Genomic DNA, 27,638 nt, shown 5'->3' with positions numbered 1-27,638 from the left:
GGCCTCGGCTCGTATTCACTTGCACCCACGCATTGACCAATAATGGTCGAAGCTTCTCGCAGCTTCGAGGCGGCCGGAGCATGTGACGTCTGAGCGTAGGAGGGCTGCCCTGTTCTCGCTCTTCAAGACAGCTGCGACTTCAACGACTCTCCGACAGGCATCTGCACACATTTCAATTCGTCTTAAGCGTAATTCACATTCCTCACTTTCGATTGGCCAAGCCAATATCACGGCCTGATCACGGCCAGCAATCAACTGCTATCACCTTTCACCTCTCACATAGACCGATCACACGGCAAAAGCTACACCACTCACAACCATGGTAGCAGACACGAAGCTTTACGACCGCCTCGGCGTGTCAGCGACGGCCACCGCCGACGAGATTAAGAAAGCATACCGAAAACAAGCCCTCAAGAACCATCCCGACAAGAACCCCGCTGGCGCTGAAAAGTTCAAGGAAGCGTCAGAAGCATATGAAATTCTCTCTGACCCGGAGAAGCGAAGGAATTACGACAATTATGGCTACGACTTCATAACGGGTCAGGGTGGCCCACCGCCAACTGCCGATGGTGACAACCCTTATGCTGGTGCGGGCGGCATGCCTGGCGGCTTTGCTGGTTTCGGAGGAGGTATGCCAGGCGGAGGCGGAACAAGAACGTTCCACTTCAGTACAGGAGGTGGAGGAAGAGGCGGCTTTGGAGGATTTAGCGACCCCAAGGACATCTTCGCCGAGTTCATGCGTGCCGGCGGCGGAGCGGGCATGGGAGGCGGCGATGATGACGATTTTGGAGGCTTTCCAGCTTCACATCCTTTGGCGGAGGCATGGGCGGACGACCTGGCGGCGGCCGAACCGCGAGTGGTTTCAGCAACAGAAGACGAGAGCCCGAAGTCGAGACGACAGTGGTGGAGAAGCCACTCCCAGTGTCGCTGGAAGACATTTACAACGGTGTGACGAAAAAGCTGAAAGTGCAACGGAAGACCTACGATTCTCAAAGCGGGAAGCAGAGCGTAGAAGACAAGATCCTCAGCGTACCGATCAAGCGAGGTCTCAAAGCCGGCAGCAAGATCAAGTACCCAGATATGGGTGATCAAGTTGAAGGCGGCGTACAGGATCTGCATTTCATTATCAAGGAGAAGGCACATCCGCTTTACACCCGTGACGGAGACGACATCAAGCACACCATCGAGATCAGCCTTAAAGAGGCGCTCACAGGCTGGAGCAGGACGATAACAACGATCGATGGCAAGCAGTTGAACGTCTCACACGGAGGCCCGACAAGTCCGGAGTGGACAACACGATACCCAGACCAGGGAATGCCCAAGAGCAAGACACCAAGCGTGAGGGGAGACTTCATCGTGGGTGTCAAAATCAAGTTCCCGACGAGCTTGACTGCAGAGCAGAAGAAGCAGCTGAAGGAAATCTTATAAGCGTTACAGGAGCGTAAGCGGTAGTCATTTATTTGACTCGGGTTTTGTTTTAGCATGGCGTGGCGCTAGGCGGAGTTTCCTTGTGAGCCGTCCTCAACCCTATGGAAAGGCGTTCTGGTGGTTACGGACGCAGAACGCTGAGATGAGAGACGGTTGAGATGGCTTGAGCATAGTAATAGAGCTGAACAAACCAGAATATTCGACAAAGTTCAAAAGTCAGCAAACAGTTGTCTCATGCACTTGCCATGGCAGTTGAGCCTTTGATCCGGCGCGCACATATTACAGCTGAGAGTAATGTTAGTGTGATGTTCCTCATTTAATGGATTTGTCGTGTATATTAGGAGTTTTAGTGAAACCTACATGGAGTTATAAGTACAGCGTTTTATTAGTGATTACTAGGCAATAAGCTACCCGCAATCCTCTAGTGTAGAAGGGTTTAGAACCGCTCGGCGTAGTAACGAATTAGGTTAAGAAGGGCGCCTCTCTCGAGCCTGTCGATAAAGCGGCTATTTAACTATTTAACTATTATAGAAGCAGCAATTTTATAGTAGAAGAGACTATTATAGAAGTAGCAATTTTATAGTAGAAGAGACTATTATTATTACTATATAATTACCGCCTTCTACGACTATATCGGAAAGCCTAGCTATACTAATTGCTATCTCTTCGACCTCGTTATTACTTAGTGCGTTGTCTACGAGCTGTTAACTTACTAGCGGTTAACTAACTAGCGGTTAACTAGCGGTTACTATATATTCTTATACCTCTTATCTCTCGTCTAACTCGCTCGTTACTAGGTAGGTTATTAGCGGCGTCGTCTTCCGAGTCGTCTATTGTCTAACTAGTTAGTCGCCTAGCCGCTCGTTCGTAATCCTTATCTCGTATATAGCTTATTATCGTGTCTATAGTATACTAGTCTACGTTATAGAAGATAAGAAGCTCCTCGAAGGACGAGATACCGGAATCGGCAAAGTAACGGTCGTCTATAGTAATGCCGTTAATCTCGCGAATACCGTATATAAAGACCTATAATAGCTTACTCTAATACTAGTAGTTAGTTAAGTAGCGAAGACCTAGCGGCGTAGGTAGACCTCGCACTATTATATCTCCTATTAAATCTACCTCTTTAACGTCGGCTATATCGAGCGGTTATAAGGACTATATATCTAGCATTATTTCGCAGTGCGGTATATTAAAGGAGGGCGGTAGAAGGCGCGGAAATAGCCTTAAAGTAAGGTTACCTAGCGGAGGCAGAGGCGGAGGTAATAAGAATATAGATTAGCGAATAGGTAACGATTAAACGCGCTGTTTTAAAGGCGACGGCCGTAGTATTATATTAGAATAGACGAGGTAGTATGTTTCCGGCGTTGTCGGTCGCAGTAGAGCGCGAGTTAGTATCGCTAGCTTAGAAGGTAGTTAAGTTGTCTACTATCGCTCGGTCTTACCTATAAAATAGACCTCTTATAGGTTAGCGATAAAATAGTTAATATTTAACGCATAGCAACTGTCCGAGAAGTCTTTAACCTTTTGTATATAGAAGGCGTAGAATGCGTCCTTTATAGTACTATTAATAGAAGGGTCGTCCTTAATCTGCTAGTACTTTAGATTTAGCGTTTCTACCGCCTCCTTAAAGTAGCCTCGTAGATCTCTTAAAAGAGGTGTTTATACTAGGGTAATAGCGTCTTCTTTATAACCTTCGATTACGAGTTGTTAAGTATCGAGAGCGCGCTAGTATTCGTAAGCAAATATAACGTTTAGGCCTAGAAACAGCTCGATATATCGTCGCTATTATAGCTTACTAATTTCGAGTCTATTAAATAGATAGTTACGTAGAATATAGTAGCAAGGTAGGCGGGTTTGAAACTATACGAGGCAATTGTAGCGAGCCGGAGTTATATAGTTATAACTGCGTAGTATACCCTTATATACAGGTGCTGCCTTAGCTTCTATTTTAATAGCAATATCTACCTGTTCTCGAATATAATCCTAAGTAGCTAGTAGTTGCAGTATCTCGAAGCCTAGAAGGCCCTTATAGTACTAATATTATATACGTTTACCAAGCCTATAACTAGCTAGCTATGCCTTATAAGCCTGCCTATTATCGACTTTAAGAACCTCGATAATAGTGCTATATAGTGTATAGAACACTAGGTTGCGCTTATTGCGGTTATACTTAATAGCATAGTAATAGCCCTCTAAGGGCGAGGTAGTCCTTATTTGTAGCAATAATCTATCTCCGTTTCAGCCCCTTCCTAGTTAAACGCAAGTAGAGGCAGGCATAACAAGTACCTTCTACGATCGGACTTTCAACTAAATAGTACCTGCTTACTCTCCTTGCGTTAGCAAGGGTCTAAGGACAAAAGTTAGCTGTCCTATATAGCTATCCTTATAGACTAGAACAATTAACCTATAATACCTAGATACTGCACTATTAGACAACATAGCACATACTAGGCTTCTAGAAAGGATTATATAGAAAGAATCATTAAAGAAGATACGCGATCCGAGCTTATAGTACCTATCTTATACCCAGATTGCGCCCGGGCCTAGTAGCAAGAAATAGTAAACTAGCCTACCTTGCCCTCTACTGCTACTATCGATTCGCAATACATCCTGTCTATATATACATCCGTAGAGCTTATAGAGCGAGAGTTTCTCTAGGGCCTTATACTATCCGATAGGGGACAATTAGGTCGTAATGCAGGTGTTCGAAGGCAATCCGGACGCTATTCGTATAGCGTTTCTTATAGAACTACGTTTTGTAATTTTCATTCGTGCATCTTTAACTTTAAGCACTCGAATGTATAGAATCTCTTTATCTCCGAGTCTATACGTAGGTGCGATTCTAATATAACTTTTAATGAAAATGCGTAGTTGTTGTACTATAGTACTATATACGACAACGTATAAGGCTTAACCTATACGATTTGCGACATTTGTCCTTAGGCTCTTCGATAAAGACATCTTTAGGCCGCTAAACCATATTAAGAGCAAAGTAATAAGAGGGGCAGACCGTAGAAGGTGCAAATATAGCGGAAGAAGTTACTATAGAGAGCCTAAGAAGGAGGTAGGCAATAATAGACTATAGAGCCGCGCCTAAGTTACCTATTTCCGTAAAGTTTACCTATTCTAATTATAGCGTATATATTAGACCTTATCCTGCTATCCTATAGGCGTATACTCTTATAACTACTCTTAAATCTATGCTATATCGGTACTAACGTCGCCTACGCTGCGTACGTAGTAGATTAAGTAGTAAAACCGCTTAACAATCTCTAGAAACTAGGCCTCTAGAAACGAGCGAAGGAAGGTCTCTTTAACGTACCGCTAGTAGAGGTAAATTCGTACCTAATCGTTATCCTTCTACGAGAGGTTAATAGCCGCCTATTCTAAGGCCGAGTCGTCGACTATAGCTATAATAGGCTTCTATAGTAGTAACTATACCTTAATAGCTCGAAGTCCGGCTTCTACGAGCTTAGCTTTCTACGATTCTAGCAATAGGTAGCCTACTAGCAGCTAACAACCTAACGCATTACGAATATAGATAGTAAAAAGGTTCTAACTAAGGTCGGTAGTCTTATAAGTCGCGTCTAGCAAGAACAACTATATAGTATATAAGTTAGTAATATTTTGAATTTTTAAAGTTAGTAGTAGGAACTGTAGAACGCAAGCTTTAGAAGCTTAGTTATACGCCTGCCTTCTATACTACTACTACTAATACTAATAACAATACTTATATCTCCTGCCTCGGTATTTAACAACTCTCGTTACTACTCGCTCTAAAAGACAATACTACGCTCTGTCTTACCCTTTAGTATCTTCGATATTACTTAGAATTAGAGCTCTTTGCCGTCTATATTATTATAAACACCCTTTAGCGCGATAGCAAGGTCGTCTAGCTAGATACTCGTATTTCTACGGTTACTAGTACGAGCCTTCCTTAGGTTAGGCCTAATCTTTAACTACGCTATAATACTAGCCTTTAGATACTATCCGCTAATTTTGCTAAACTCGTCCTTTAATAGTCCCCTTTTAACGAAGTCTAATACCTTAGCAACGTTAAAAGCGCGCTATTCTATTAATTCCTCGAGGAGGACTTTTAGGGCGTTGTTTGCTAACCGAATATCTATATATCTTAGGTCGTAGCAATATAGGTTATTACTAATCGCTAAAGGATCGCTTCTATAGCGGCGGATACTAATTTCGTATAGATTAGTCGCTCTACTCCGATAATGCGATATAACGACTACTATAGCGTTATACGGCTCTTTATTGTATTTAGCCTTGCGAATACCCTCTCCTAGTAACCTATTCCGCTACTAATCGCGCCTATAACGATAATACTAGTACGACCGCTACTCTAACCTATCCTTCGTTCTTAGCGACTTTAACTCCTTATATACGTTACTAATATAAGCCTTTAGTACCTCGAAGCGCTTAGGCTAGTACGTTAACCCCTACGGTATATTAAATAGCTGCTCTCGGATATCGATTATATTATATAGTATACGATTAGGCCTAAATAGCGGCACTAGTTTAGTTAATATAGGCGGTATAGTAATAATAGTAAACTAATTGTGCTATTTGAACTATTAGAAAGAGCTTAATCTATATACGAGAATTGGCTATAGAGATAAGGTTGGAATCGGAGGTATAACTAAGAAGGTTAACCCGGTACTATAATAGGAAAAGCACCGTCGATTACTAGGCAAACTATACTAAGTTAGTAGATAACGCCCTCCGGAAGTAAACCACTGTTGCAAACAGTGGTACGCTAAATTTCCTGACATACAAGAATTGCTATTTAATGTGTGTATTAGGCAAATGGCAGAGGATGTGTTCGAGCGCCTATGACCCTCGGATCACTCTTCCCCGCATCCCGCCTCGAAGCACTGACCAAGTCGGTGAATGAAGCTCCGCCAGTCGCGTTATCTGGAGGTGGCATGGTGAAACGGGCGGCAAAGTGTTCATCAACAACCACCACCAAACAGTTGATCAACATGGCCAGCAGTAACAGCGATGACGATAAGAATGACCTCTGGTCCTGGAGCGAGAAGCACTTCCAGAACCTCGAAGCCGAACACGATCGCTTCTTTCAGCATCTCAAGCAAGAGGGCAAGCGATTAGAGAAGGAGCTCGCCGCTGACGATTCCAAAGAAACGAAGAGTCCCTTCGCCGCCTTCAAGCGATTTGTAGACACAAACATCGGATCTTTATCATCGAGCTTCAACATCAAGTCGGAGTGGAAGAAAGAGATGGAGCGACGAGAGGCGGAAGAGTTGGACATCTCACACAGATGGACTGGAAGCTTGGATCATCCGGATGACATCGAAAGCGATATCTTCAAACTTACCCAACACGATCGAGCAGTAGCATTGGAATCTCTTGGTCAAATCTTGATGGAAGCAGGGTTTCGGAATGCGGACGTGCCACATTACAAAAGGGATGCCTTGTTCCACGATCCTGACAGTCAGTGGGGTTATCTGGATCTCTTGGGCTTTCAGGCACAGGAAAGAGATGGCATGTCTGGCAAAATCTTAGGAGCACTTGGTACACAGCCCCGATGGCTTTCAGTTGACTGGTTCAAACGGTCGTCCTACTCGCCCATACGGCTTGAAGCATACAGCGAGCTGAACCGCTCCGGCCACAGGTGGCGAGCTGCATTCGAAGACTTGCTCAATGCATCACTAGACAAGCCCATGCATAGTGACAGGGACGCCGTCGCCACTCCACTCGGCATGCGAACACCGTTTGGCATGCCGCAATCCATCTACCACGGACCTGGTCTAGACTGGATGCTTAGCCTTCTGTGTCGCGGAATTCTGCCTGGAATCTATCCACGGTCGTACAACGACAGTATCACGCGATATTTGGTGCATGCCAATCATGGAGTGCCTTTCCTGTCACCTGATGAGTGCGCGAACTGGAAGATCAGAGCGCAGCTGCCGAGTAATCCTGGTTCTCCTCAAGACTTGGCTGATTTGTTGAAAGAAATCGCGACGAGGGCAACATCGGAGAGTGCAACATCAAAGAGGAGCGTGGCTTGTGCGCTTGAAGAAGCCGGAATCACAGTGGAGCAGGATCTATATGATAAGCTCTACGCCCGGAGGGATTTAGATGAGCATGCAAATCTCGCGAGAAAGGACATGCCTGTTGCTAAGATGGAGACGCTTCCAGTGGAGGGCAGAAGCGGGGAGCATATGGCTGAGCAGGATGAAGATCATTTAGAAATAGCGAGGCGGCAGGTCAGAGAAGCGTCTGATCGTTGGCTACCGAGTGGCGACAGAGAAATGGACTCGTGGGATGCCCAGGACTTGGTACGAGAAGCACTTGATTTGGAAGATGTCCAAACAGCAACCAAGCTCGTAAACAAGTGGCACAGCAAATATGGCGACATTGAGCAAATGCTCGGATATTGGCTAGCGGATCGCTTCAAAAATGACCGTGTCGCCGACGTTGAAAATCGATGTCGCGGACCACTTGCGGAAGCCTTGCGCCAATCTAATCTACCCAACAATGATCCTTTGAAGCAATGCGCCTTCCTTGAGAGACTGGACCATGAATCGCTTGAAGAGCGGCGAAGAAGGAGAGAGTTGTACCAGCGAGTCTATGAACTGCTGCCTGGCATCCCGCTTGGCAATTTCGACTTCGGAGCATTTATGCCCATATCGAAGCTCGAAGACTACGTTGAGAGCCTAGAACAGCAGGTCGAAAGTCTCCAGCTGTCCGATCAGCCTGCTAGAACCGCAGAGAGACTACCAGCTGAGGAGAAGAAAGTGCCCGTTCCTGCTCCTGGGATCCTGAAGAAACCAGATGTGCTCTCGGCCCTGACCACAACTCACACTACACGCTTGCCGGATGGTACCGTTACTACTAAAGTCGTGTTGAAGCAACGCTTTGCCGACGGTCGGGAAGAGACTACCGAGAGCTTGCACACTACGAACGAGAATCTCGAACAGCAGAAACGACGAGAACAAGAACAAGAACTGCCTCCGAAGAAGGGTTGGTTCTGGACATGATTTTGCAATTACGACATCTAGATTCTGCTCAAATCTTTTTTTGTATGTATGTATGTAGGATACCACTGCTAGCGTAACGCAACGCATCTTTCCCCTCTCTTCTCAAACGCCTTGTATAGGCATTCGCATTTTTAGGAACTTGAATCCACCGGCCAGAGTAGCAGGATATCAAAGGCCTACCTACGTTAACGGGAACCCTTTAGACGCCATCACCAGTCATGTTGTACCCTACCTTCCTGATAAAACTACTAATGGAAAGGCATGATCGTACATCGGTAGCCACGGATGATATGTGTATGCGATTGCCAATGGATTGAACCGTGATCGACGACAAATTCTGCACATTCTTGGAGTTTGGTTTTGGGGGTCTGGTCTTGAGAAGTAGACACGCGCGCGCGTCTCGAGAGAGAAGCTGCTTCTTCACCTCTCTTAAATACGTATCGATTGTACAATTAGTCGTTGCGTGGGAGACGCAGCCTGCCTATCTATCTAGTCCTCTTAATCCAAGTAACTCCGGGAATTTAATTCTTCCCATCCAGAGTATCTACCCACACAACCACCCTCTGAAAAAGAACCCCCCCCCCCTTCACTCATCATCTCCCACCCGAATCTCCGCCGGATCCCTCACCCACCCATAATTCGAAACCTGACTCTCATACCCCTTCAGTTCAAACGGAAGCTGCAAATTCTCCAACTCAGGATCAAACCCATCCTCCCTCGCCTCTCGCGGAATCGCATCTTTGAGATAACGATTCAGATCGTGAAGCACCGCGGCATTCGGACCTCCCCAATCCTTGTCCTCCAACGCCTGCTTCAGATTTTTCTCCAAGGCTTCCATCGACAGAAGGGCGCCCAGGACCCAGGCGTCGGTGCAGTTTTCGGGGTCTTTGTTCACGTCGTCGTCCGAGGCCGGGCGGAGGGAGGCGTTGAGGGCGCCTTTGTGGTGGACGACGATGAGCGGGTGCATGCCTCCGTCGGGGGTGAATTCGAAGGAGAAGTGTCTGGCGTGGTGGGTGGAGACTTTTGGTGGAGATTTGTGTTAGTGGGTGTTTCGAGAGAGGATGGTGGTGGTATGTGACTTACAATCACCGTGTGCGCTCGTGCTCACGTATTCGACCGTCTCGTCTAAAGGCCAGCCGATTTTATCGGTGTGAGTGTACTTTGTCCAGACGATGACATGTTCCCACTCATGTCGATGTCCGCCGACGGTGGAAAGTGAAGGGGGATTGTCCATTTCTGCATAGTAATCGTAAACGTATGCACACCATCCACCGTTGCACCTTTGGCGAACATAGACGTTGAGATTCTCGAGACGATTGGGATGTCGACAGTGAGAATGTCGCTGGTTTTTGTTGTGAAGACCGTTATTGACCTCTCCCAGGGCATCGATTGCCGCCGTGTACTGTCATGTGTTAGCAATATTTTATGTATCGAGTTTCTCACAGATAGGTCAGACTCACATAACAAACATCTTCGTCGAAATCTAGCGCAGGCTGGAATTTGATCGCGCCTTCGCTTGCTTTTTGTGGGAGAGGTGTTAGGACGTCAGCCTTCACGAGTGAAGGTAAGAGACTTGCCACAAGGGCGAAGACTTGTCGGGCTTTCATTGTTGGGGTGTCTGTGTTTTCGATCGTAGAAGTGATGAGTAGTATAGATCAAGGTCGCAGTGATACTGTGTAGGTATGGTAGTATATATAGCTGTATGCCGTCGTCCTCAGTCTGTGGGATTTTGACATTCCCGCATCTGAGGACATTGCATAAACGGTGCTTTGGTAACGATTGTACTCGTGTGCAGTGTCCGGTACCGATGTCCCCAGAATTCAAGCACAACCGTCAGCCTTGTTGCTCGTAGCATGTCATGTCAATGCGGTAAGCAAGTGCGACCAAACCGATCTGAACGGAGCAGTGACAAGCCGAGAAGCGTTGCGCGATGCAAGCATTCTGAAAAATAGACGCCGCATAGTCATCTGTCATGGAATGTAGTGTCTTGCACAGTCTGTTGAGCGAGTGTCGTTCGTTGTATGACGAGCTAATCTCGCCAATAAAAATCTGACGAAGAACTCTTCAAACGACACATTCCGCCCGTAGAGTACAATTTATATTGCCATTGCCAACATGTTTCATGCGCCAGCGCTCGTGTATGCTGTCGTAATGGGGTCTAATACAGATCGTCACTACAAGTACAAAAAATTCTCAAAGAGATTTAGAAAGTCGATCATATTCCGAGTCACCAAACGAACGCAACTCATCAAAATCGAAAAGATCATGAAGATCGCGGAGGTCAGATTCCTCGAAAACAGTGCCTTGGTGTTTGCGACGCACTCGCACTTCTGAGATGTGGCCGGAAAAGCATTCCGCGTCGTTGATGATACCACAATAGATGCATTGTCCGGGAATCACGGCCTTGGGCGCGCCTGAAGGTGGTCTGGATAGGAAGTCGCCATCCTCGAGCTCTGTGACTTGAGTCGTGAATGACTTCGCACAAGCTTTGATTTTTTCCTTCAGCGTCGTCTTTGGCTTTGCAGCTACAGAGCTCCTTCGAGATGAATCGAGGAAGTGTTCACTAGGTCGAGGCGTCAGGACACCTGGTATAATCGAGACCGGCTTAGCTGAAACCTTTGGTGGTGACTGTTCATGTGTAGAGGGTTGCCGTGGCTCAGCAATGTCATCCTGGTTGTATTTCAGGTAGTCGAAAAAGAATCCGGTGCTCTCACTCGACTCCCGATGCGATGAGAGGCCAGCGCTTTGGCTAGTACGGTGGAGCTTGGAAGCGCTTTCGCCCGAAGGTGGTCGAAATGGCAGTCTGTGCTGGCGCTGAGATCGCATAACTGATTCAGGATGGATCTCGCTCGTCTTGGATATCGGCCGCTTGGGCTTTGGAGCAAGAGCCGGTGGCGATGATGATACATTGAACACCAGGCATATCTTCGCTGCCGCTGCGGTGGACATGTTCGCTGTACTCGTGGCTACAGCAGCACCGGGCTGGACGTAGGGAATTTGATCGCGTTGAGGCAACGAGGGTGTTTGGCTTGATTGCCTGCACGATGTGCCGCCGGGAAGCTCAGAATGGGTGTTTCGCTCAAATAGCCTATCTTGGGATACGAAAGTGTCCGTCGAGTGAAGCCATGGCTCATAGTCTATATCGGCGTGGCATGTGTTCTCCAACGAGGTACGTTCCAAAGAAAAGGCGATCTTGTAGCCTTGCAGACCATCATCGTCAGCTGACCTGCTTGGTGGTGCCATCAATAATGCTGCCCGACAATTGCTGCCGGGATTCCATTTTGACTCCCAAGTTTTAGGACTGACATCGGACTCCGCGATACGATGGCGATTGGATGAAGGCTCTTTGCTTTTAGAAGTTTCAGCTGCGGAAGTGTACCCTGCGCCGACCGATGCATGACTATGATAATCAGGCAAGTGCTGCAAAATTTGTGGCTGCTGATATGGTGGCGGCACGATATGCTGTCCAGCACTGTCTGTGATGCTAGCACTTCTGACTGTCCCGGATAAGCGTGACACCGTGAGTGAATGCTGAGGAGGAGGCACAATCGATGCGACCATCTGCTCGAGGAAGTCGCATCATGGCTGGGCTGAGAGGCGGCAAAGCAAGGCCCCATTCCAATTTCTCGGCGAGTTGTCGAGCCACCTGCTCCGAATGCGAGGCAATTATAGATCTCCAATCCTTTTCTGTCATGTCGTGCCTGGAGCAGTGGATGAGAAGGCGAGCATATGTGCCACAATGCTGGCCGCTGCGCTCATCTCGGCCTTCTTGCATGAAGGTTAGCAGCCGCGAGTGATGGAACCACTTGCCGTGATTCTCATGCTGATTGAGCTTGCAAGTATTGCTCTTCAAATGCGCGAAGAATTCCTCGGCCGTGCGATGAATGATACCGTCGTCAGAGCACGTGAACCGTGGCTTGTCGCAAAGACGGATTGGATCCTGGCCATGGGTCCGCTGATGTTGTCCAACCTGATGCCTATTCCGGGCTATGTGATTACAGGATGGGCACACCAGAGAAGGCTTGCTGTCCTGCGCATCAGGCTTATCTGAGGTGTACTGGCACGACTCTTTCCCGTGAGACTTGCGATCCCTCCTTTTCGAGAATGTCTTTTCGCAGTTCGTAAGGCTGCGGTATACGGATCGTCAACTGGCGTGCCGTGTGCAGGTAGTGCTGAACGCAGCAAAGCGTGGCTGACTCGTGCTCGGATGGACGACAACGAAACCTCTTCCATACACAGACGAAGAGTTCGCATTCGGGCGACCCGCATATATCGGCTGGTCGAACTTTGGCGAGTAGCACGATCGTAGTGATGGGGATGACAGTGAGGAATAGGCGGTCTGGCTAGATGCGAACGACGCTGGACGGCGGGTGCTGAAGATGGAAGAGATCGCGAGGCTGAATTCGCTATCAAAGGTCGAAATGGAGTCGCGAGCTGTATACGGAGTCAGCTTGCTACGGTGGATCGGCTGCTTCCCAGCTGTTCATACTGTGCTATCGTCACTCATACAATGATCGCGTGGGTATTAGTGGTTCATAATGTTGATACAGATTCAGCTGCTGGCATTAGATAGAAGTACTGCTGGAGAGAAGAGGCCGTGACGCATCGAAGGTGGCCGCATTGCAGCAGAGCTGAGCATTGACCGCGGCCACCATATAGGCAGCATTGAAGTGCTGCAGAAGACAATGCAGCGTAGATGTATGACATCGTGAGGCCGCTGGGTGGAAGTGCTTCTGAAACGCGAGCACGAGCACAACAAAACGGAGGCCTCGTGCCGTTCCGCAGGCATTGCTGGCAGTCCGATCCTTCGGTACCAAACCTCTCGAACACCAGCGCCCATGATGACTCCGGTGAGTATATCGTATATACGTATGCTAACGACGACCCGGTCTGTTTCTGAGCAGCATTACAGATGAATGGTAGAGATGCTCTCCCACCCACAGACAAAGACAACCAACCCCATCTCGCCCTCTTCGGAGCCTTTCTCCGCAACGCATTAGAATAATCTGGGGCTCACTGTAGCACTTTCCTTCGGCGTCCTACAACCAACGAACCCTTCGCATCTCATGCATCGGGAATTGCAGCAATCATAATATCTTCTGGTACGAGAGCGATGGTGCGAGGTTTGAGCTGGTTTGTGAGAAAGGCTGGGATTCTTTTTGAAGTATATATAGCTTTTATACAGCTAGCTAGCAAGACTGAGATTCCAAGACACCATCGCTTCACAGCTCAGCCGCCTGCCTTACATAGTGATGGGAGCAAGCGGTACGCCACCAAACGCAACAACACCTCTCCTCCAGTCGAGATCGATCTGCAAAACTGGCCCAGCAGCGATGGGAATAGTAGTTGGATCCAGCTTTGGCGCTACGGCTTCCAAGCTCAGAGTGTCGTGATCGTACGAGATCAAATTCAGGCCATCGGCAGTCTCCTTGGAAAGACCAGCTGCGTCAATAAGAGCTTTCTTGGCAATGAGGGCATTGACTGCTTGTGTGATGTCTGGAGCGATTGGGTTCGCAACGACAGCAATGATCTGATTGCTTTCGGCGAAGTTTTCTGGACCGGTTAGCTTGTTTGCGACGAACGGAAGCGAAAGGTTACATACGAGGGTCGATAGTCATGGCATCATAGTATGCGATACGGTTGGTACGGTTAACCTCAGCGAATGACTCGCGAATTGGCTGGTATGCAGCTTGTCCGCCTGTATAGTTTCCGGCGGCGTAGGTGATGGTTCTGATTGCTCGATCGAGTCGCAGAAGATCGTTCACCAGTAGAGTTGTGCCTGCATCGCGTGTCCTCAGAGGAGTCGCCAAAGTGAGGGCGCTGGTGGCGAGCAAGAAGAGGGACGACCAAGAGAGCATATTGGCAGTACGAGCGAAGGTAGATAACAAGACCGAATTCCCAAGCAAGAGCCTGAAGGTATCGTGATGAATGCAGTGAAGCTGATGACGGGGGCACAGCAGAAGCCTTTTGTGGTGTATGCAGAGGTTCCAGACCACTTGAGGTGCCCGAACCGCTCTGACGCGCTGGCGTGTGAAGTCGAAAGTCAAAATTGTCGACAAAGTGCCGAGGCGCAATCGTGGCATCAAACCACTGCGTTTTGCAGAGGGACAGCATGTCTCTTCTGATTGGATTGCTGTATCACAGGAACTCGTTGCAAGTCCTATGGAATGACATCCTGCCACTCTGCAATGCCTGAAAGATATTGCTTCAGCATCTCATTGTAGCGTAAATTTCCAGAAGAAGCCTTTTCTGACTTCGCAGGAACGAGGCTCAGATGCTCGAAGTGCAAGAATCGATGCGGAAGGAAGTTACTGCCAAAAGAGAATCGGAGGCCGCGATGATGAGCACGAATGGCCCTGAAGATTGGCAGCCAGTCGTTCATCGATCTGTGGTTCTTGAGTCTAATATTCCACAGCACAAGAGTTTGCAGCGTTCGCAGCGAAGCTAACCATGACGCCAGGTCGTCCGCGTTGACCTCGGTGATATTCGAAAGCACTAGAGACCGAAGTGCAGGTAATGTCGGTAAGTTCGTGCTGCAAAATAGGCTCGGCGTGTCCGTCCAGACTGAGAGACTCTGAAGTGTCGAGCCAGATTTCATTAGGAGTGTTCTCAAGACACGAGCAGACTCGAGGTCGAAGTTCCTGAGATACTTTCCGCTATCGGCTCTACGGCGCATGATATCCTTGAGTGTCAAAGCAAGCCTGAGTGACGTGAGATTGCTGAGATCGAGGCCATCCCAGCTGTCTATGTTCTGCCAGACGAGGGCGCTCTGAGTGCAGTGTTCTAGGTCGATACGGGTAAATGTACAACGCGACGCAGCCAGAGAAGCTATGACGAGCTGCAGGAACGGCTGCGGTGGTGGCCCTGGGCTTGAAATCCAGCCTCTGTTCTCGTTTTCCATGTAGAGGATCTCGATGGCAGCATCTGGCTTCATTCTCTGCAGGAAATCAACCCATACGCGCTGCACCCTACCACTCTCAATTGCCTCGTTGATCCTGGGCCGCATAGCCTTTTTGACTTGCGCGTTAGAGTCTCTTTGCCTGCCTTTCGGAGCTTTCGACTTATCGACAAGGACCGGCCTGAGTAGGAGCTTCTTTACATACGGTGCGAGATTAGCAGCGTATTTGGTAATAGCCCAGAGCTGGCCTGGTTCAGGTGTGAGGGTGATTGTTGCAAAAAGCTTGGACTTCAAGAAGCCGAGATGGCTCAGCAAAGGGTGTGTCAAGCGCAAGTCCTTCATGCATCTGCGGTTGAGGATACCAGGATGTCCAGCAGCAAATTCCGCGATAATTGTGAGTATTTCAGGTGGTAGATCCAGAAGCCCGGTGGCTGTGCTTCCTTTCACTTTGGCGTGGAGGTTGACATTCTCAAAATAGGCCTCTGCGTCTGAGAGGTAGAAGTCGCCCTCCTCTTCTCGTGCCCTTTGCTTTGCTCTCCGCTTGGACTCTTCTGCGCTCACATCGCGCGCAAGCCCCTCCATCATCTGCTGAAAGCTGCGATACTGTTCTCCCACTCGTGACCGGTACTGAACCCTCAGCTCTGGGAAGATTAAGATTTCATGCCCACAAATCTCCATGCTTATCTTTCCATCATTGAGGGGGTAGTGTCCCGTCAATGTCGTGCATGGAAATCACACGCTGAGGCCACGAGATGCAGAAGTTGTGGTCATGATGGGAGCCAACAAGCGAACGTTTCCTGTGGGAGAATGATGGTGGTATACAAATGGAAAGTCGCGAAGAAGTCGCAAAACCTTTGGGTCTAGCTAGGGAAATGCTTCGTCAGACTCACTAACTTCGGGCCGTGAACCTTCAAGGGTATGGGTAAATGGGCAAATAGGATCAGTTCCATCCCTTTATTAGACTCTTTGCATCAACAACAGGACAACACAACACGAAAAGTCAATGAAATGACACTCACTTCGCAAGGTCATCTGCTGGAATTCACCTCCTTTCTATGCACTCACCCTGAGACGCGTGGGACTACTATAGGGCTTCCAAGACAGCGTGGAAAAAAGTATTCAGAGCTTGAACATCGGCGTCCGCTTTTCGAAAAATGCTGTGATACCTTCTTTGGCATCGTCAGAACGAGCATGGAGGGCCATAATTCTACCTGCCCAAGACACAGCTGCCTCGTAGCCGTCGCCACCAGAATCCGAGCCACCAAGTCCCGATTGCGTCCAAAATGCCCATTTTCCAAGAGCCTGAGATTGCGCACCACTCTGGTCAGCCAGCTTCATTACGACCTCTTGCACTCGTCTCTCCAGCGACTCTGCGTCTGGCACTATCTCGATAGTTCCAGGGGGCAAGTCAGCTGCTCGGATAGGTTCGGCCAGGGCGAGCATGCGATATGTAAGGCTTGTGCCAAGTTTGCGAGAGACGGCTGTTGACGGAGAGGTGCACGGTAGACCTATCGAGGCTCCCGGGAGCTGCAGTCTGGTGTCGGCTGCAGCCATAGGCAGATCGGTCGTCAGTGCAAGTTGACAACCTGCAGCCGTAGCTAGTCCTTGAATCACACCAACAACCGGCGCGGGAGATCTGCGTATCAGGGTCATGACTTCTGCACATAGCTCGAATGTTGTCTTGACGTCTTCATGGGAAAGTTGCGAGAGTTCGCGGAGGTCGTGGCCGGATGAGAACACCGGTCCCTCACTCCTCAGAACGACGACCGAAGGCAGACCTTCTCGCTCGCTCCTCCAAGTCTCGCCATCAAGGAGCCAGGCGAGGTCTGAGGTGGTTTCATCGCTAGCTTTCCCTTCGGAGACTCTTTCTAGGTCATTCAAAATGCTTGCTTTGAAAGGCGGCAGAATTCGGAGTCTTCCATCGGTAGGCGACGTATTGTATCGCATTAGCTGCTCTTTGAGGTCACGCAGCACGGCGAGAGACAATGCATTTCGTCGTTTACCATTCTGCAGTGCGAGATACGCCGCTCTGGCCGGTAGTGTAGGCCATGTCATGATCATGATTGTACACAGTCATTAGAGGGATTTCGCCGCACCTTCTGATGCCGCTCCAGGTGCCGCTCCAGCCCCTAATATAGCCTAGTGCGGCCTAATAAGGAAGTGAACAGTGCGCGTGCACGTGTCACCTTCAGCTGCCGCTCCAGCGCTGGAGCGGCCGCTTTAGTGCTAGATTAGGTCGCTAAGTAAGTGAATATAGCTTAGCGTAGTAGAATTAGCCGTAGGTGCTAACCTCGGGCTTCTAGCCTTCTACGTATCGCGTCGACTATCGCTATAAAATAAATTAGTATATTAATTGCTAGCAATTATATCTTACGAGAATAGCTTCTTAAGGCTCTCGTCGGTCGCCTCTACGCCTATTTCCTAGTCTCTAACCCCTATACCGATTCTATAACCGCCGAGCGCTATTTAGCCGCCTAGTAATAGTATCGATTTCGACCGTTTCTATAGACCTCCTAGCTAGCTTATCTATAATAAGCGTAGTAAACTAGTCGCTTAGTCGACTAAGCGACAGACAATAATACCTTAACCTATTGCTTAGTATCTTACCGCCCTACGAGGTAAGATGCCTCTACTAAATACGCCGTAGCCGCTTAACTATAAGGCGAGTAAATCCGCTCGAAAGAAGGCGAGGTTAGCGGCTTAATTAGAAGCCGATTAAGCGGCTATTAGTATAGTCGATAAAAAGGCGCTACAAGCGAGTTAGCCTATAGGCTCTTCTAGCCTTACTAACTATTAGAAGGTCGTGCTTAGCAAAGTAGTATTTAAGTATATAATAATGCTTAGTTAGCCTAAAATATAGGATACTATTAGCCTAGCATTCGTAAGAGAGACCGGATTTACTTATAGAAGCTTAAAGAAGGTGTTTAAGGCAATACTAAAGGTCTATAACTAATAGCGCGACCCTAAGTAAGGCGGCACCTATATAGACTCCGGTACTAAATTTAATAACGAATATACTAATCGGCTTAGTAAGATAAAGGCGGCGATTGCTAAGAAGCAATAGTTAGCTAAAGATAAGGCGAAGGCCGCTAAGAAGAAGGAAGATAAGGCTATTAATGCTTAGCGAGTAAGACTAAACCTTACTAAAAGCTAGAAGGATAAGGGGAAGAAGAAAGCGCCCTTACTAGACCCCGAGTCTAGTAGTAGCAGTAAGTCTAATACTTATATTAATAAAGAAGAAGATAAGACAGACGAGGAAGCGGAGCGGAATAAGATTAATCTACTAGAAACAGTCTATTCGGAGGCCGACTTCGATAAAAAGGCGGTCTATAATTTATAGACTTTAGCGGCTTCTCGTTCTTTAGTAACGCCGGCTTCTCGTTCTTTAGCAACGCTACGGCTAGTTAATAGGAAGGCCTCTAAGAAGCGCAAGACAAGGCGGGAGTTAGCTAAAGAACCTCCGACAATAGAAGCTAGTATAGCGGCGTTAGTGCGGTCGTTAAATAGTAGCGAAGTAAACGATAAGAGTAAGCGCGAGCTAAAGAGGCTAAAGAGCGATATTAGTGCGCTTAAGGCCTAGAATAACACTATTCTGTCGCTCTTAAAGAATATAGCTAGCAAGCAGGAACAGGGCTCTAACTAGGCAAATTTAGTAAAGGAAAGTACTCCGGTAGTTACTAGGGATATAGAGGTCGACCTAACCTATAAACAATTAATTAGAAGTACTTATAGTAAAGCAGAGCTATAGGAGTATATAGTAGCGGGCGTAGATCTATTCGATCTGATAGTAGATCTGTCGCAGTTTAAGGGCTAATAAAATAGCATGTTTATTACTTCTGCTATATAGCTATAAAATAGTTAATTTTAGTCGTGTAAAGTCGCGCAAAAAATATATTATAGCTACGATATATACGATAAAGCGCTTGTATAGTAATATATAGGTGTTAGTGTTGCGTTATAGTAAAATGTAGTGCTAAATGTTATAGCTTAGTATATATATATATTTCGGCTAAGATAAAGTTTACCTCCGCGGACCTCCTATATAGAACTATCTCGACTATTACTAAATGTTAACTGCCTGCCTATGTCTTCGCTTTCGTATATATATTCGCTATAGATAGACAGGCTCGTCTAGGATAGGTGCATTGCCGTATAGATAGAGATATTCCGTAGTAGAGGGAGGTCTTGTCTTAAAGCGCGTATTATACTAATTGCTACCTCGTAGGCAGGTATATACGTTTGTAAGCAAAGTAGCCGTTAGATAATAAGACGAGACAGGCTAGTTGCTAATGTATTGTTGCTTAGTAAGGCCTAGATATCCCTATAACTGTAAGGTCTTTCTAAAGGCGTGTTCTATCTCTATTCTTACCCTTAATATACGAGTATTAAATGCTTGTTTTAATAGCGGCAGAGGCTTGCTAGGCTATAGATAGATAACACTATAAGTATAATAGTATGCTAGATTGCTATAGAGATAGAGTATTGTCCGGTTTTCTATAAGACGGCGTATTCGCTCGGGAACCGGGGATTCTTGCTAGATAGACTAGTTATTAGATCTGCCTTCGAATAGGCCGATAAGAGACGATAGTATACCGTCGGGGGTAATAATGCCTTAGAATTTGTAGCTATACTTCTTCTTATGCCCCGTATAGTAGATTCGTTAGTCGTAGGTAGACCGAAGAGGCCTCGTAGTACTACGGAATGTGCTATTAATAAAACCCTAAAAATTACCTAGATATCTAGCTCTTTTAATACTGCGTACAAAGCCCCTTATAATGTAATATCGTCTTAATCGTAGGTGCTACCGGATAAGGCTTCCGAATTGCTCCTCGATATAGAGTATCGTATCTAAGAAGATTATCGATAGAAAGCACTTTAGTCGGCTAAAATAGTTAGTAAGGTCCTTCTAGCGACACGGATACGATAGCCGCCGATATATAATATAGAATGCTAGCTCCGGCTCGTAGACGTAACGATTAGACTATTATATAGTATCGATTCGTAATATAATAGCTAGGAAGCGAATCTCTACCTTACTAAACCTATTACCGCGGTAATTAGCTAAGCGTAGTAGCAGTAAGGCCTATCTAACCTTCTAACCTTCTAAAATACATACTAACTATTAACAACAATAACAACAACCTCTAAAAACGGCGATATACCTATATTTATCTTCTACCTTTATATCGATATAATCGTCTAGACTTTATACCTTCCTTATATATAGAATTGTCGGCCGCGAGCGGAAACTACGGTCTCTACGCTTCGTATACACCTAAGCGATTAACATAACGACGATTGCTAGCAAGCGCGACCTTACTACCTTAACGACTACTATTTTGCCTATACTATATACGCGCTACGCGCTCGGAAATATAATATCTATACAAAGCGGAAAGAGACGGAATACTAGGCTTATTCGAGACATAGCGGCTATAATTAGGAGCTGGAGCGGCACCTGGAGCGGCACCTAGAGCGGCAACAAAGGTGCGGCGAAATCCCTCTATTGAGTAGTAGTTGAGCCTGCAAGGTGTGTCCGAGACAGAGAAGTCACCGCCTCGGCCCGACTCTTCTTCCGGCGGCGACAAGGTCGAGGCTCGTCTTCACGCGGCACATATCTCGCAAACAATTCTCGCCATCAGCATTACATGCACGACACGGAGGGCTGCCGACTGCCGACTACAACAAGGATTCGGTGTCAAGGGCAGCATCTACAGTCCTTCTTCTCTGCAATACGCCACCCCGGCCAAGTTCATGGGCGAAGAGAAAGGCAGTGAGAAGATAACTCAGGCAAACGCCCGGTATCCCTTACAACACTGCTTGAGACACTCCACAAGCTTATCTCAGCACTGAGAGTGAGCCCCATCCTTTAGTCAAGCATCGTCGTCGCCGCTACTCCTGCCAAGGCCGAATCCGGGTCTACGGAGGTAGAATGGGTCAAGGAGCATATTACCATCCGGACGCGACACGTATGTTTGAAGCATAGCTCCCGTTGTACCTAGACCTCTTCTTACCCACCGCAGTTCAGACCACCGTATCCGAGGCCAGCCTTGAGATCCCTCTGATCGACTTCTCGGCATTCTTGTCGGGCGATGCAGCCACCAAGAAGTCCACTGCACAGGCCATACTCGCTGGCTTTCAGAATGCCGGGTTTATCTACTTGAGTAATCACGGCATTCCGGATGACGAGCTCCGCAATACCTTCTCAGAGTCCGCCAAGTTCTTCGCGAGGCCATTCGCAGAGAAGGATCAGCTCGCATGGACTACTCCAGAGGTGGGTATCGTGATCGATTGCATCGATCAATTTCGCTGACATCGTCTCAGGCCAATCGAGGCTACTCTCAAGCCGGCAGAGAGAAAACGACCAACGTTGAGGGTGCCGATGACATTGAGAATGTTCGAGCACAAGAAGGCGCGGATTTGAAAGAGTCCATTGAGATCGGCAAAGAGAATGAGCCTGGCTTACCCAACCAATGGCCTACTGATGCCGCTGGCGCTGTGTTCCGCACGCAAATGGTCAGGTTCTTCGACCTGTGCAAAGATCTTCACGTCGAAATCATGCGGTCGATCGCCGTGGGTCTTGGGATTGATGAGTTCTGGTTCGATTCATACTGTGACGCGGGCGACAACACTCTCCGCCTTTTGCACTATCCTGAAGTCAAAGCCGATGTCTTCAAGAAGAACGATAATCAAGTCAGAGCTGGAAGTCATACTGACTACGGATCAATCACATTGTTGTTCCAGGTACAACTAGCCACCACGACTCTGCCTATACACTCTGCTAACGCAGTACCACAGGACATGTCTGGTGGCCTCCAAATACAATCCCCCACAGGGAAATTCGTCCACGCCACCCCCATCGAAGGCACAGTAGTTGTCAATGCTGGAGATCTACTTGCAAGGTGGTCTAATGATACCATCAAGAGCACAATGCACAGAGTCGTGGAGCCTCCCATTCCGTCTGATACTTATCCGGCGAGATATAGCATCCCTTACTTCTGTCATCCCAATCATGACCGCATGATCCACGCGATTCCAGGCACGTATAGCGCTGAGAATCCTATCAAGTATGAACCTGTGCATTGCGGTGAGCATATGGTTAAGAGGCTCAAGGCTACTTATTAGATTTTATAGATTCGATGAAGTAAGGTATATGAACAAATTTCACACCACCATCACCAAGGGTTTTCTCCAACCATCAACGTCTCAAACGCCTCGGGCAAGGCAGGAAACGGGAACCAACTGTGACCACCTCGTTTTGTGCACGGTCGTCCAAACCCTCGGCCGCGGTCCCTCTCCATTGACACATGCCAAGTCAGTGCTGCTTTAGCCCTACGATACCAAACGAGAAGTACGAGAAATTATCGAATCATGACTTGACCACCTAACCTGCCTCCCCGCCACGCTACAACTCTCGTTCGCCTAGCCAACCCCAAGAATGGGGAAACCTGACACACGCCAGCACGAAGCCCTGTCGGAGCTCTTATTGGCCAGCTAACAAACTCGATAAGGCTATCGTGGAGTAGTCTAACACGTGAAGCATACGGGTCAATGCTTAGTAGGTAGTCGAAGAATTGCCATCCATGGTTTACATATAGTTAAATAATCAGTAGCACGACCACACCAGACTCACACCCCCCACCAACCACCATGTCCGACATCGAAAAAGGCAAAGAAAATGCCGTCGTCATCGCAGACACCAGCGATCACTCCGGCCTCTCAATCGCCGAAGGACGAGTCATCGACGAACGTTCTTTATTATCGTGGTGGAAAAAGTATTGGGCTTCGTTCGCAGCGGATTTCACGGAGACGAGGGGGGTGCAGAGGGTTTTGCCGGAAGAGAGGAGACAAGCGGTAAGTACTTCCCAAAAAAACAAAAAAAAAAGAACGAGAAGATTGCAAAAAACTTTCGACATGTTTCGCTGATGGAATTCTGATATTATAATAAGGCTTCTTTCGGCGTCTACGTACAAATGATCTCACTATGGTGTAGTGCGAATTTAACCGCGAATCACGTAACGCTCGGGTTACTGGGACCTTCGGTGTATGGACTTTCATTCTTGGATTCGGCCATGTGTTCGGTTTTTGGGATTTCGGTGGGAGCGTTGTGTACGGCTTACATGGCGACTTTTGGACCTCGGTCGGGGAATCGAACTATGGTGAGCTTTCAGGGAAAATTTTTGGGGATTGGGTTTGGATGAAGGAGATATGTGTTGCTGAGTATTGAGAACAGATTGTTGCGAGATATCATATGGGGTGGTGGCCGAGTCGGATTTGTGTGGTGCTGAATTTGGTGATTATGCTTGGGTATGGGATGATTGATACGGTGGTTGGAGGGCAGATGTTGTCTGCGATTAGTGGTGGGAGTACGTCGATTGTGGTTGGGGTGGTGATCGTAGCGGTGAGTCTTTATCTCTGTTTCGACGGTCGTGTCAGGATGCTGATGATGAGTAGCTCCTCACTTACATCCTCACCGTCTTTGGTCTTCCTATCCTCCACGCCTACGAGCGTTACGGCTGGATTCCGCAAGCCGTGATGTTGCTGATTCTGGCTGGCTGCGCTGGACCGTACTTCAACACTTCAGCTCCATCAGTGGGCAACAAGGAGACAGTCATCGCGAATCGCCTGTCAGTGTTCGCGCTCTTCCTGTCCGCGCCCAGCGGTTGGGCTCCCGCAGGAGCCGACTTCTTCGTCTATTTTCCAGAACGCACATCAAAGAGGCTCACATTCTTTCTGTGCTGGACGGGGCTCACGCTCGGATATGTAAGTGAATCCGAGTTGCAAGATGTGTTGATGTCTGACATGTGGTGTTCTAGGCCTTCACCGTCCTCATCGGCACCGGCATAGCCTCTGGCATCAAGACGAGAGCAGCTTGGGCAGCGGCTCACAAGATAAGTCCCGGTGCAGTAGTCGTCGCCGGCTTCGAACCTTTGGGCCGCTTTGGACACTTTTGCGCCGTGATCGTCATGCTCGGTGTGATCGCCAACAACGCTCCAGGCACTTATGCTTGCGGCCTCAGCTTCCAGTGCTTGGGGTCTTGGCCGTTAAAGATACCACGAATGTACTGGAACACACTCAGCGTGGTCATTTACACGATCTGTGGAGCTGTCGGACGCAACCATCTCTACAGCATATTCCAGAACTTTCTATCCTTGATGGGCTACTGGGTGACCATCTGGGTCGTCATCACTCTGGAGGAGCAGTTGATCTTCCGCCGCAACACTGGATACATTTGGGAGGATTGGAATGATCGCAAGAAGTTGCCGATCGGATGGGCGGCTTTGGCCGCCTTCGTGATCGGCTGGGTGGGAGCGGTCCTCTGCATGGACCAAGTGTACTACATTGGGCCCATTGCAGGTTTGATCGGAGATTATGGATCTGACATAGGCTTGTTTATCGGCGCAAGCTGGGCGGCACTTGTGTTTCCCGGTCTGCGATATCTTGAAAAGAAAGCTATTGGAAGATAGATAAGTTAGTAGAGCTCAGCAGCCGTGGAGAGCAGGCAGACGGGAGGGCGGGCAATAATGAATGACCATTCTGCATGAGAGACTACAACGTGCGGCCATCATCCTCACTGATCAGACGCCACGGAACTAGGCCCTTCAATACTGATGTGCCATCGTGTATCACGCCCCAGCGGATCTTGGTCAGGCTATTGACAACGACAGATGTCAGGCCGGCAGTACATTTCTTTCCAGCAGCAGGCGTCACAGTCGCCAAAGTCTCCGGGCTCGCCGATGTCATGAAGTGCAGTTGTTGATGCATGTGCTCTTTGGCATCCCAAATCGGCTCATCGTCATCGGTCTGCGATGAAGGCCGTGAATGATAGAAACTCCAGATGGTCAGGGTACCAAGGATCAAGGTCCAAGCATGATGAAAGAGATCACCAACCACGAACTCGCTGTCAGAGTGCCTTGCACTTGCTTGCAAAATGTGAGCGGCATGCCACACAGCTCTGGCAGCTCGACTTGCATCTTCGTTGGCCCAACGCTTAACCACTTTCTGCGATCTTGAGTAGTCCATTCTGGATACAGAGCGGCCGAGGATATGTCTTGCGCCGGCATAGATTTGTAAATCCAGAATCTCGGCAAGCAAAATCAGCTGGGCGGCGTGATAAAGTGCATTATAAGCGGCAACAAATGAATCGAAGCGCTGAACGCTGTATAGCTGAGCTTCCGGATCTCCTGTGCAACGCATGAGATTGGTCCCTGTGGAGGCGGTGAAATGATCGAAGTCAATCTTCCAGCTCTCATATGCTTTCGCCATGCGATCTCGCCAGCTGCCTGCACTGAGACCATTGCTAAGCAAGCCCAGTGAGGTCTGATCGCGCCTCGTCATGTCCCAGGATACAGACATCAAGCCGTGCAGAAGGATTATGTGGGAGATTGCGTTCAAATTCACTCGCTTTGTCATATGCGTCGTGAGGTATGTCTTGAGCACAGCGAGCAAGTGAGGCGGTGAGTGGTCTTGCGACTTCCAGGCCTCGATCCACGCATGGGGCGTATCTGCTTCCCAAATTGCCTGGTCGCAAGGCAGAGTCGAGCGAAGCTCAAATGCGGACATGCACAGGCTTTGGCTGAATAGAACGGCATGCTGAACATCCCAGACGAAGCACAGCTGAGCAAGACGCTTCTTTTGCTCCATTTCTGCCCACGTCTGCCACCGACTTGCTATATCTGCATCGGCGTCGCTGCAGACCAGGCTTTCCGGTTGTATGGTTTGGCAATCGCTCCGACGTATCAAGTTGATCAGAAGACCATGAAACAAATGGCTCATATCGTGCTGTCGTTGACCGCCTCTTGACTTGCCCAGACACTCAGTCAGGAGAATGGCTTGTAAGACCCAGAGTTCCGGCTTTGCAGAAAAGGCCGGGTTGGCAAAGATTTGAGGCCGGAGAACATCATGTATACAGACTGCTAGTTGATGCGAGTCTTTGTCGCTGTATGTTGCACCAAGTAGAATGATGGTGGTGAGCAGGATCGGCTCAGTCGCTGGCGGGGAGAATGTTGCCGCATGCATCAGCGGATAGGCCACATTGAAGCGCGTGAAGAAAAGATCGAGATATGTTTGCATAGACTGCAGGCTTAACCTCGGATGGTCGAACATCACAACACTGCCATCAGGTAGAGTGGGCCGGGCATGCTCGATCACATCCATGATTCGCTCCCTGGTTAGCTCGTCCAGGGAGGGCAGTGTCTGCTTGTGGTTGAGCAGAGACATCGGACACTCGCTAGGATGGAGAAGAGGAGATGCATCATCGACGACACTATCTCTTGGTCTTTGCTGCGGACTTGCTACCGCGTCGAGCTGTTTGACTGTGGCTGCCCTTGGTTGATTCTGTGCCAGCTTGGAATGCATCGACACCATTTGCGCCTGCGGTGGCTGACGTGTATGTGTTGTAGGGGGAGTTTCAAGGGTGGTGAACTGGGTGAAGACTGCTGTGGGTTGTTGGAGGCCAGTGTTGCCAATGGATGGATCGAGCGAAAGATCAAATAACCAATTGTAGTTGTTCGCGGTAGTATACGGCATGTTAAAGCTACTCGCGGTGTCTGGCGCAAAGATGTCGTCAAAGGGCTCAGACACAAGTGTGGGCTCTGGACCAGATGACAATGCCGTGCTTTCCCAGAAGAAGTTCTCGTCTAGTGAGTCTTGGAGAAACGGATTGCCAAAGTTTTCCGCTTGACCCGTGTAGGCAGGCTGCTGCACCAATCGTGTCGTAGCTTCATTGGATCCTGTGGGTGATATGGCAAGATCTGATGAGCTTCCTGGAGGCGAAAGAGGTAGAGCGGGCGGTTGATGTGCATGTGCCTGGAGTGAATAATGGTTCACGGCACGGTTGGATTGCTGTTCTTCAAGTGCTGGGCGTTTAGTGACCACGCGGCCTTCTGAATCTTTCCACAGCCTTTTACGAGTCATCAAAGTGCCCCCTTCAGCGTCCTTCAGTCTATGTCGAGCCAAGTGGCGTTCTGTAAGCATGTCAGTCCATCGTGGGGCCCTGCAGGAGAATGTGCTTCGATACCTAGAAGATCGGGTCGCTTGAAGTGAGCCCTACAACGTTCGCAAGTGTGCTCTCCTTCAGCGTGGTTCAGGACGTGGCGTTGGAGATGCTCATGTCTGCTGAATGAGCGACCACAGCCCTCGGCATCACAGACCCAACGTCCATTGGCTTGCGGCATGATGGCTTATGGCCAGATCTGGAAAGCAGCACTGACGCACAGGCCTGGTAGAGTTCCACGATCAAGATTCCTGATCCGGGCGGGGCGGTTAGCAGCAGAGAGTGGTGGTTATACAGC

General features: G+C 48.5%; 11 protein-coding genes across 11 annotated transcripts; 5 read left to right on the top strand and 6 right to left on the bottom strand.

Annotated features, from left to right (window-relative positions):
• Positions 1-319: 319 nt before the first annotated feature.
• On the top strand, positions 320-1,636 carry MYCFIDRAFT_215466 (uncharacterized protein; the record flags this gene model as incomplete). Its single annotated transcript, XM_007929118.1, has 2 exons — positions 320-629; positions 821-1,636. The coding sequence occupies 2 exons, from the start codon at positions 320-322 to the stop codon at positions 1,426-1,428; spliced, it is 918 nt and encodes a 305-aa protein (XP_007927309.1). The 3' UTR covers positions 1,429-1,636.
• Positions 1,637-7,794: 6,158 nt separating this feature from the next.
• On the top strand, positions 7,795-8,527 carry MYCFIDRAFT_182926 (uncharacterized protein). The gene has a single exon (XM_007929117.1). It carries the CDS (start codon positions 8,088-8,090, stop codon positions 8,445-8,447), a length of 360 nt encoding a protein of 119 aa, XP_007927308.1. The 5' UTR covers positions 7,795-8,087; the 3' UTR covers positions 8,448-8,527.
• Positions 8,528-9,033: 506 nt separating this feature from the next.
• Positions 9,034-10,054, bottom strand: MYCFIDRAFT_78817 (uncharacterized protein; the record flags this gene model as incomplete). Its single annotated transcript, XM_007928986.1, has 3 exons — positions 9,034-9,467; positions 9,531-9,849; positions 9,908-10,054. 3 exons carry the CDS (start codon positions 10,052-10,054, stop codon positions 9,034-9,036), a joined length of 900 nt encoding a protein of 299 aa, XP_007927177.1.
• A 513-nt stretch (positions 10,055-10,567) lies between these two features.
• MYCFIDRAFT_78818 (uncharacterized protein) lies at positions 10,568-11,396 on the bottom strand (the record flags this gene model as incomplete). Its single annotated transcript, XM_007928987.1, has 2 exons — positions 10,568-10,605; positions 10,688-11,396. The coding sequence occupies 2 exons, from the start codon at positions 11,394-11,396 to the stop codon at positions 10,568-10,570; spliced, it is 747 nt and encodes a 248-aa protein (XP_007927178.1).
• Positions 11,397-12,243: 847 nt separating this feature from the next.
• On the top strand, positions 12,244-13,452 carry MYCFIDRAFT_175314 (uncharacterized protein; the record flags this gene model as incomplete). The annotated part of the gene is made up of 11 exons (XM_007929116.1): positions 12,244-12,352; positions 12,376-12,522; positions 12,566-12,605; positions 12,635-12,755; positions 12,782-12,892; positions 12,927-12,965; positions 12,998-13,044; positions 13,084-13,117; positions 13,144-13,168; positions 13,193-13,297; positions 13,349-13,452. The coding sequence occupies 11 exons, from the start codon at positions 12,244-12,246 to the stop codon at positions 13,450-13,452; spliced, it is 882 nt and encodes a 293-aa protein (XP_007927307.1).
• Positions 13,453-13,584: 132 nt separating this feature from the next.
• MYCFIDRAFT_87104 (uncharacterized protein) lies at positions 13,585-14,369 on the bottom strand. The gene is made up of 2 exons (XM_007929115.1): positions 14,050-14,369; positions 13,585-14,000 (listed from the first exon to the last, which is right to left on the bottom strand). Exons 1-2 carry the CDS (start codon positions 14,303-14,305, stop codon positions 13,690-13,692), a joined length of 567 nt encoding a protein of 188 aa, XP_007927306.1. The 5' UTR covers positions 14,306-14,369; the 3' UTR covers positions 13,585-13,689.
• An 822-nt stretch (positions 14,370-15,191) lies between these two features.
• Positions 15,192-16,023, bottom strand: MYCFIDRAFT_78820 (uncharacterized protein; the record flags this gene model as incomplete). The annotated part of the gene is made up of 2 exons (XM_007928988.1): positions 15,192-15,216; positions 15,551-16,023. The coding sequence occupies 2 exons, from the start codon at positions 16,021-16,023 to the stop codon at positions 15,192-15,194; spliced, it is 498 nt and encodes a 165-aa protein (XP_007927179.1).
• Positions 16,024-16,464: 441 nt separating this feature from the next.
• Positions 16,465-17,400, bottom strand: MYCFIDRAFT_32415 (uncharacterized protein; the record flags this gene model as incomplete). The annotated part of the gene is made up of 1 exon (XM_007928759.1): positions 16,465-17,400. The coding sequence occupies one exon, from the start codon at positions 17,398-17,400 to the stop codon at positions 16,465-16,467; it is 936 nt and encodes a 311-aa protein (XP_007926950.1).
• A 3,783-nt stretch (positions 17,401-21,183) lies between these two features.
• On the top strand, positions 21,184-22,519 carry MYCFIDRAFT_87106 (uncharacterized protein). The gene is made up of 4 exons (XM_007929114.1): positions 21,184-21,314; positions 21,369-21,619; positions 21,670-22,089; positions 22,144-22,519. The coding sequence occupies exons 1-4, from the start codon at positions 21,278-21,280 to the stop codon at positions 22,468-22,470; spliced, it is 1,035 nt and encodes a 344-aa protein (XP_007927305.1). The 5' UTR covers positions 21,184-21,277; the 3' UTR covers positions 22,471-22,519.
• A 799-nt stretch (positions 22,520-23,318) lies between these two features.
• MYCFIDRAFT_63692 (uncharacterized protein) lies at positions 23,319-24,812 on the top strand (the record flags this gene model as incomplete). The annotated part of the gene is made up of 4 exons (XM_007928914.1): positions 23,319-23,536; positions 23,590-23,746; positions 23,800-24,108; positions 24,162-24,812. 4 exons carry the CDS (start codon positions 23,319-23,321, stop codon positions 24,810-24,812), a joined length of 1,335 nt encoding a protein of 444 aa, XP_007927105.1.
• On the bottom strand, positions 24,771-27,594 carry MYCFIDRAFT_50372 (uncharacterized protein). Its single transcript, XM_007928855.1, has 2 exons — positions 27,365-27,594; positions 24,771-27,311 (listed from the first exon to the last, which is right to left on the bottom strand). The coding sequence occupies exons 1-2, from the start codon at positions 27,519-27,521 to the stop codon at positions 24,895-24,897; spliced, it is 2,574 nt and encodes an 857-aa protein (XP_007927046.1). The 5' UTR covers positions 27,522-27,594; the 3' UTR covers positions 24,771-24,894.
• Positions 27,595-27,638: the final 44 nt, after the last annotated feature.

Source organism: Pseudocercospora fijiensis, assembly GCF_000340215.1.
Source record: "Pseudocercospora fijiensis CIRAD86 unplaced genomic scaffold MYCFIscaffold_5, whole genome shotgun sequence".
NCBI lineage: Eukaryota > Fungi > Ascomycota > Dothideomycetes > Mycosphaerellales > Mycosphaerellaceae > Pseudocercospora > Pseudocercospora fijiensis.
Note: the sequence above shows the minus strand (reverse complement) of the source record. Positions and strands in the feature narration are given on the sequence as shown.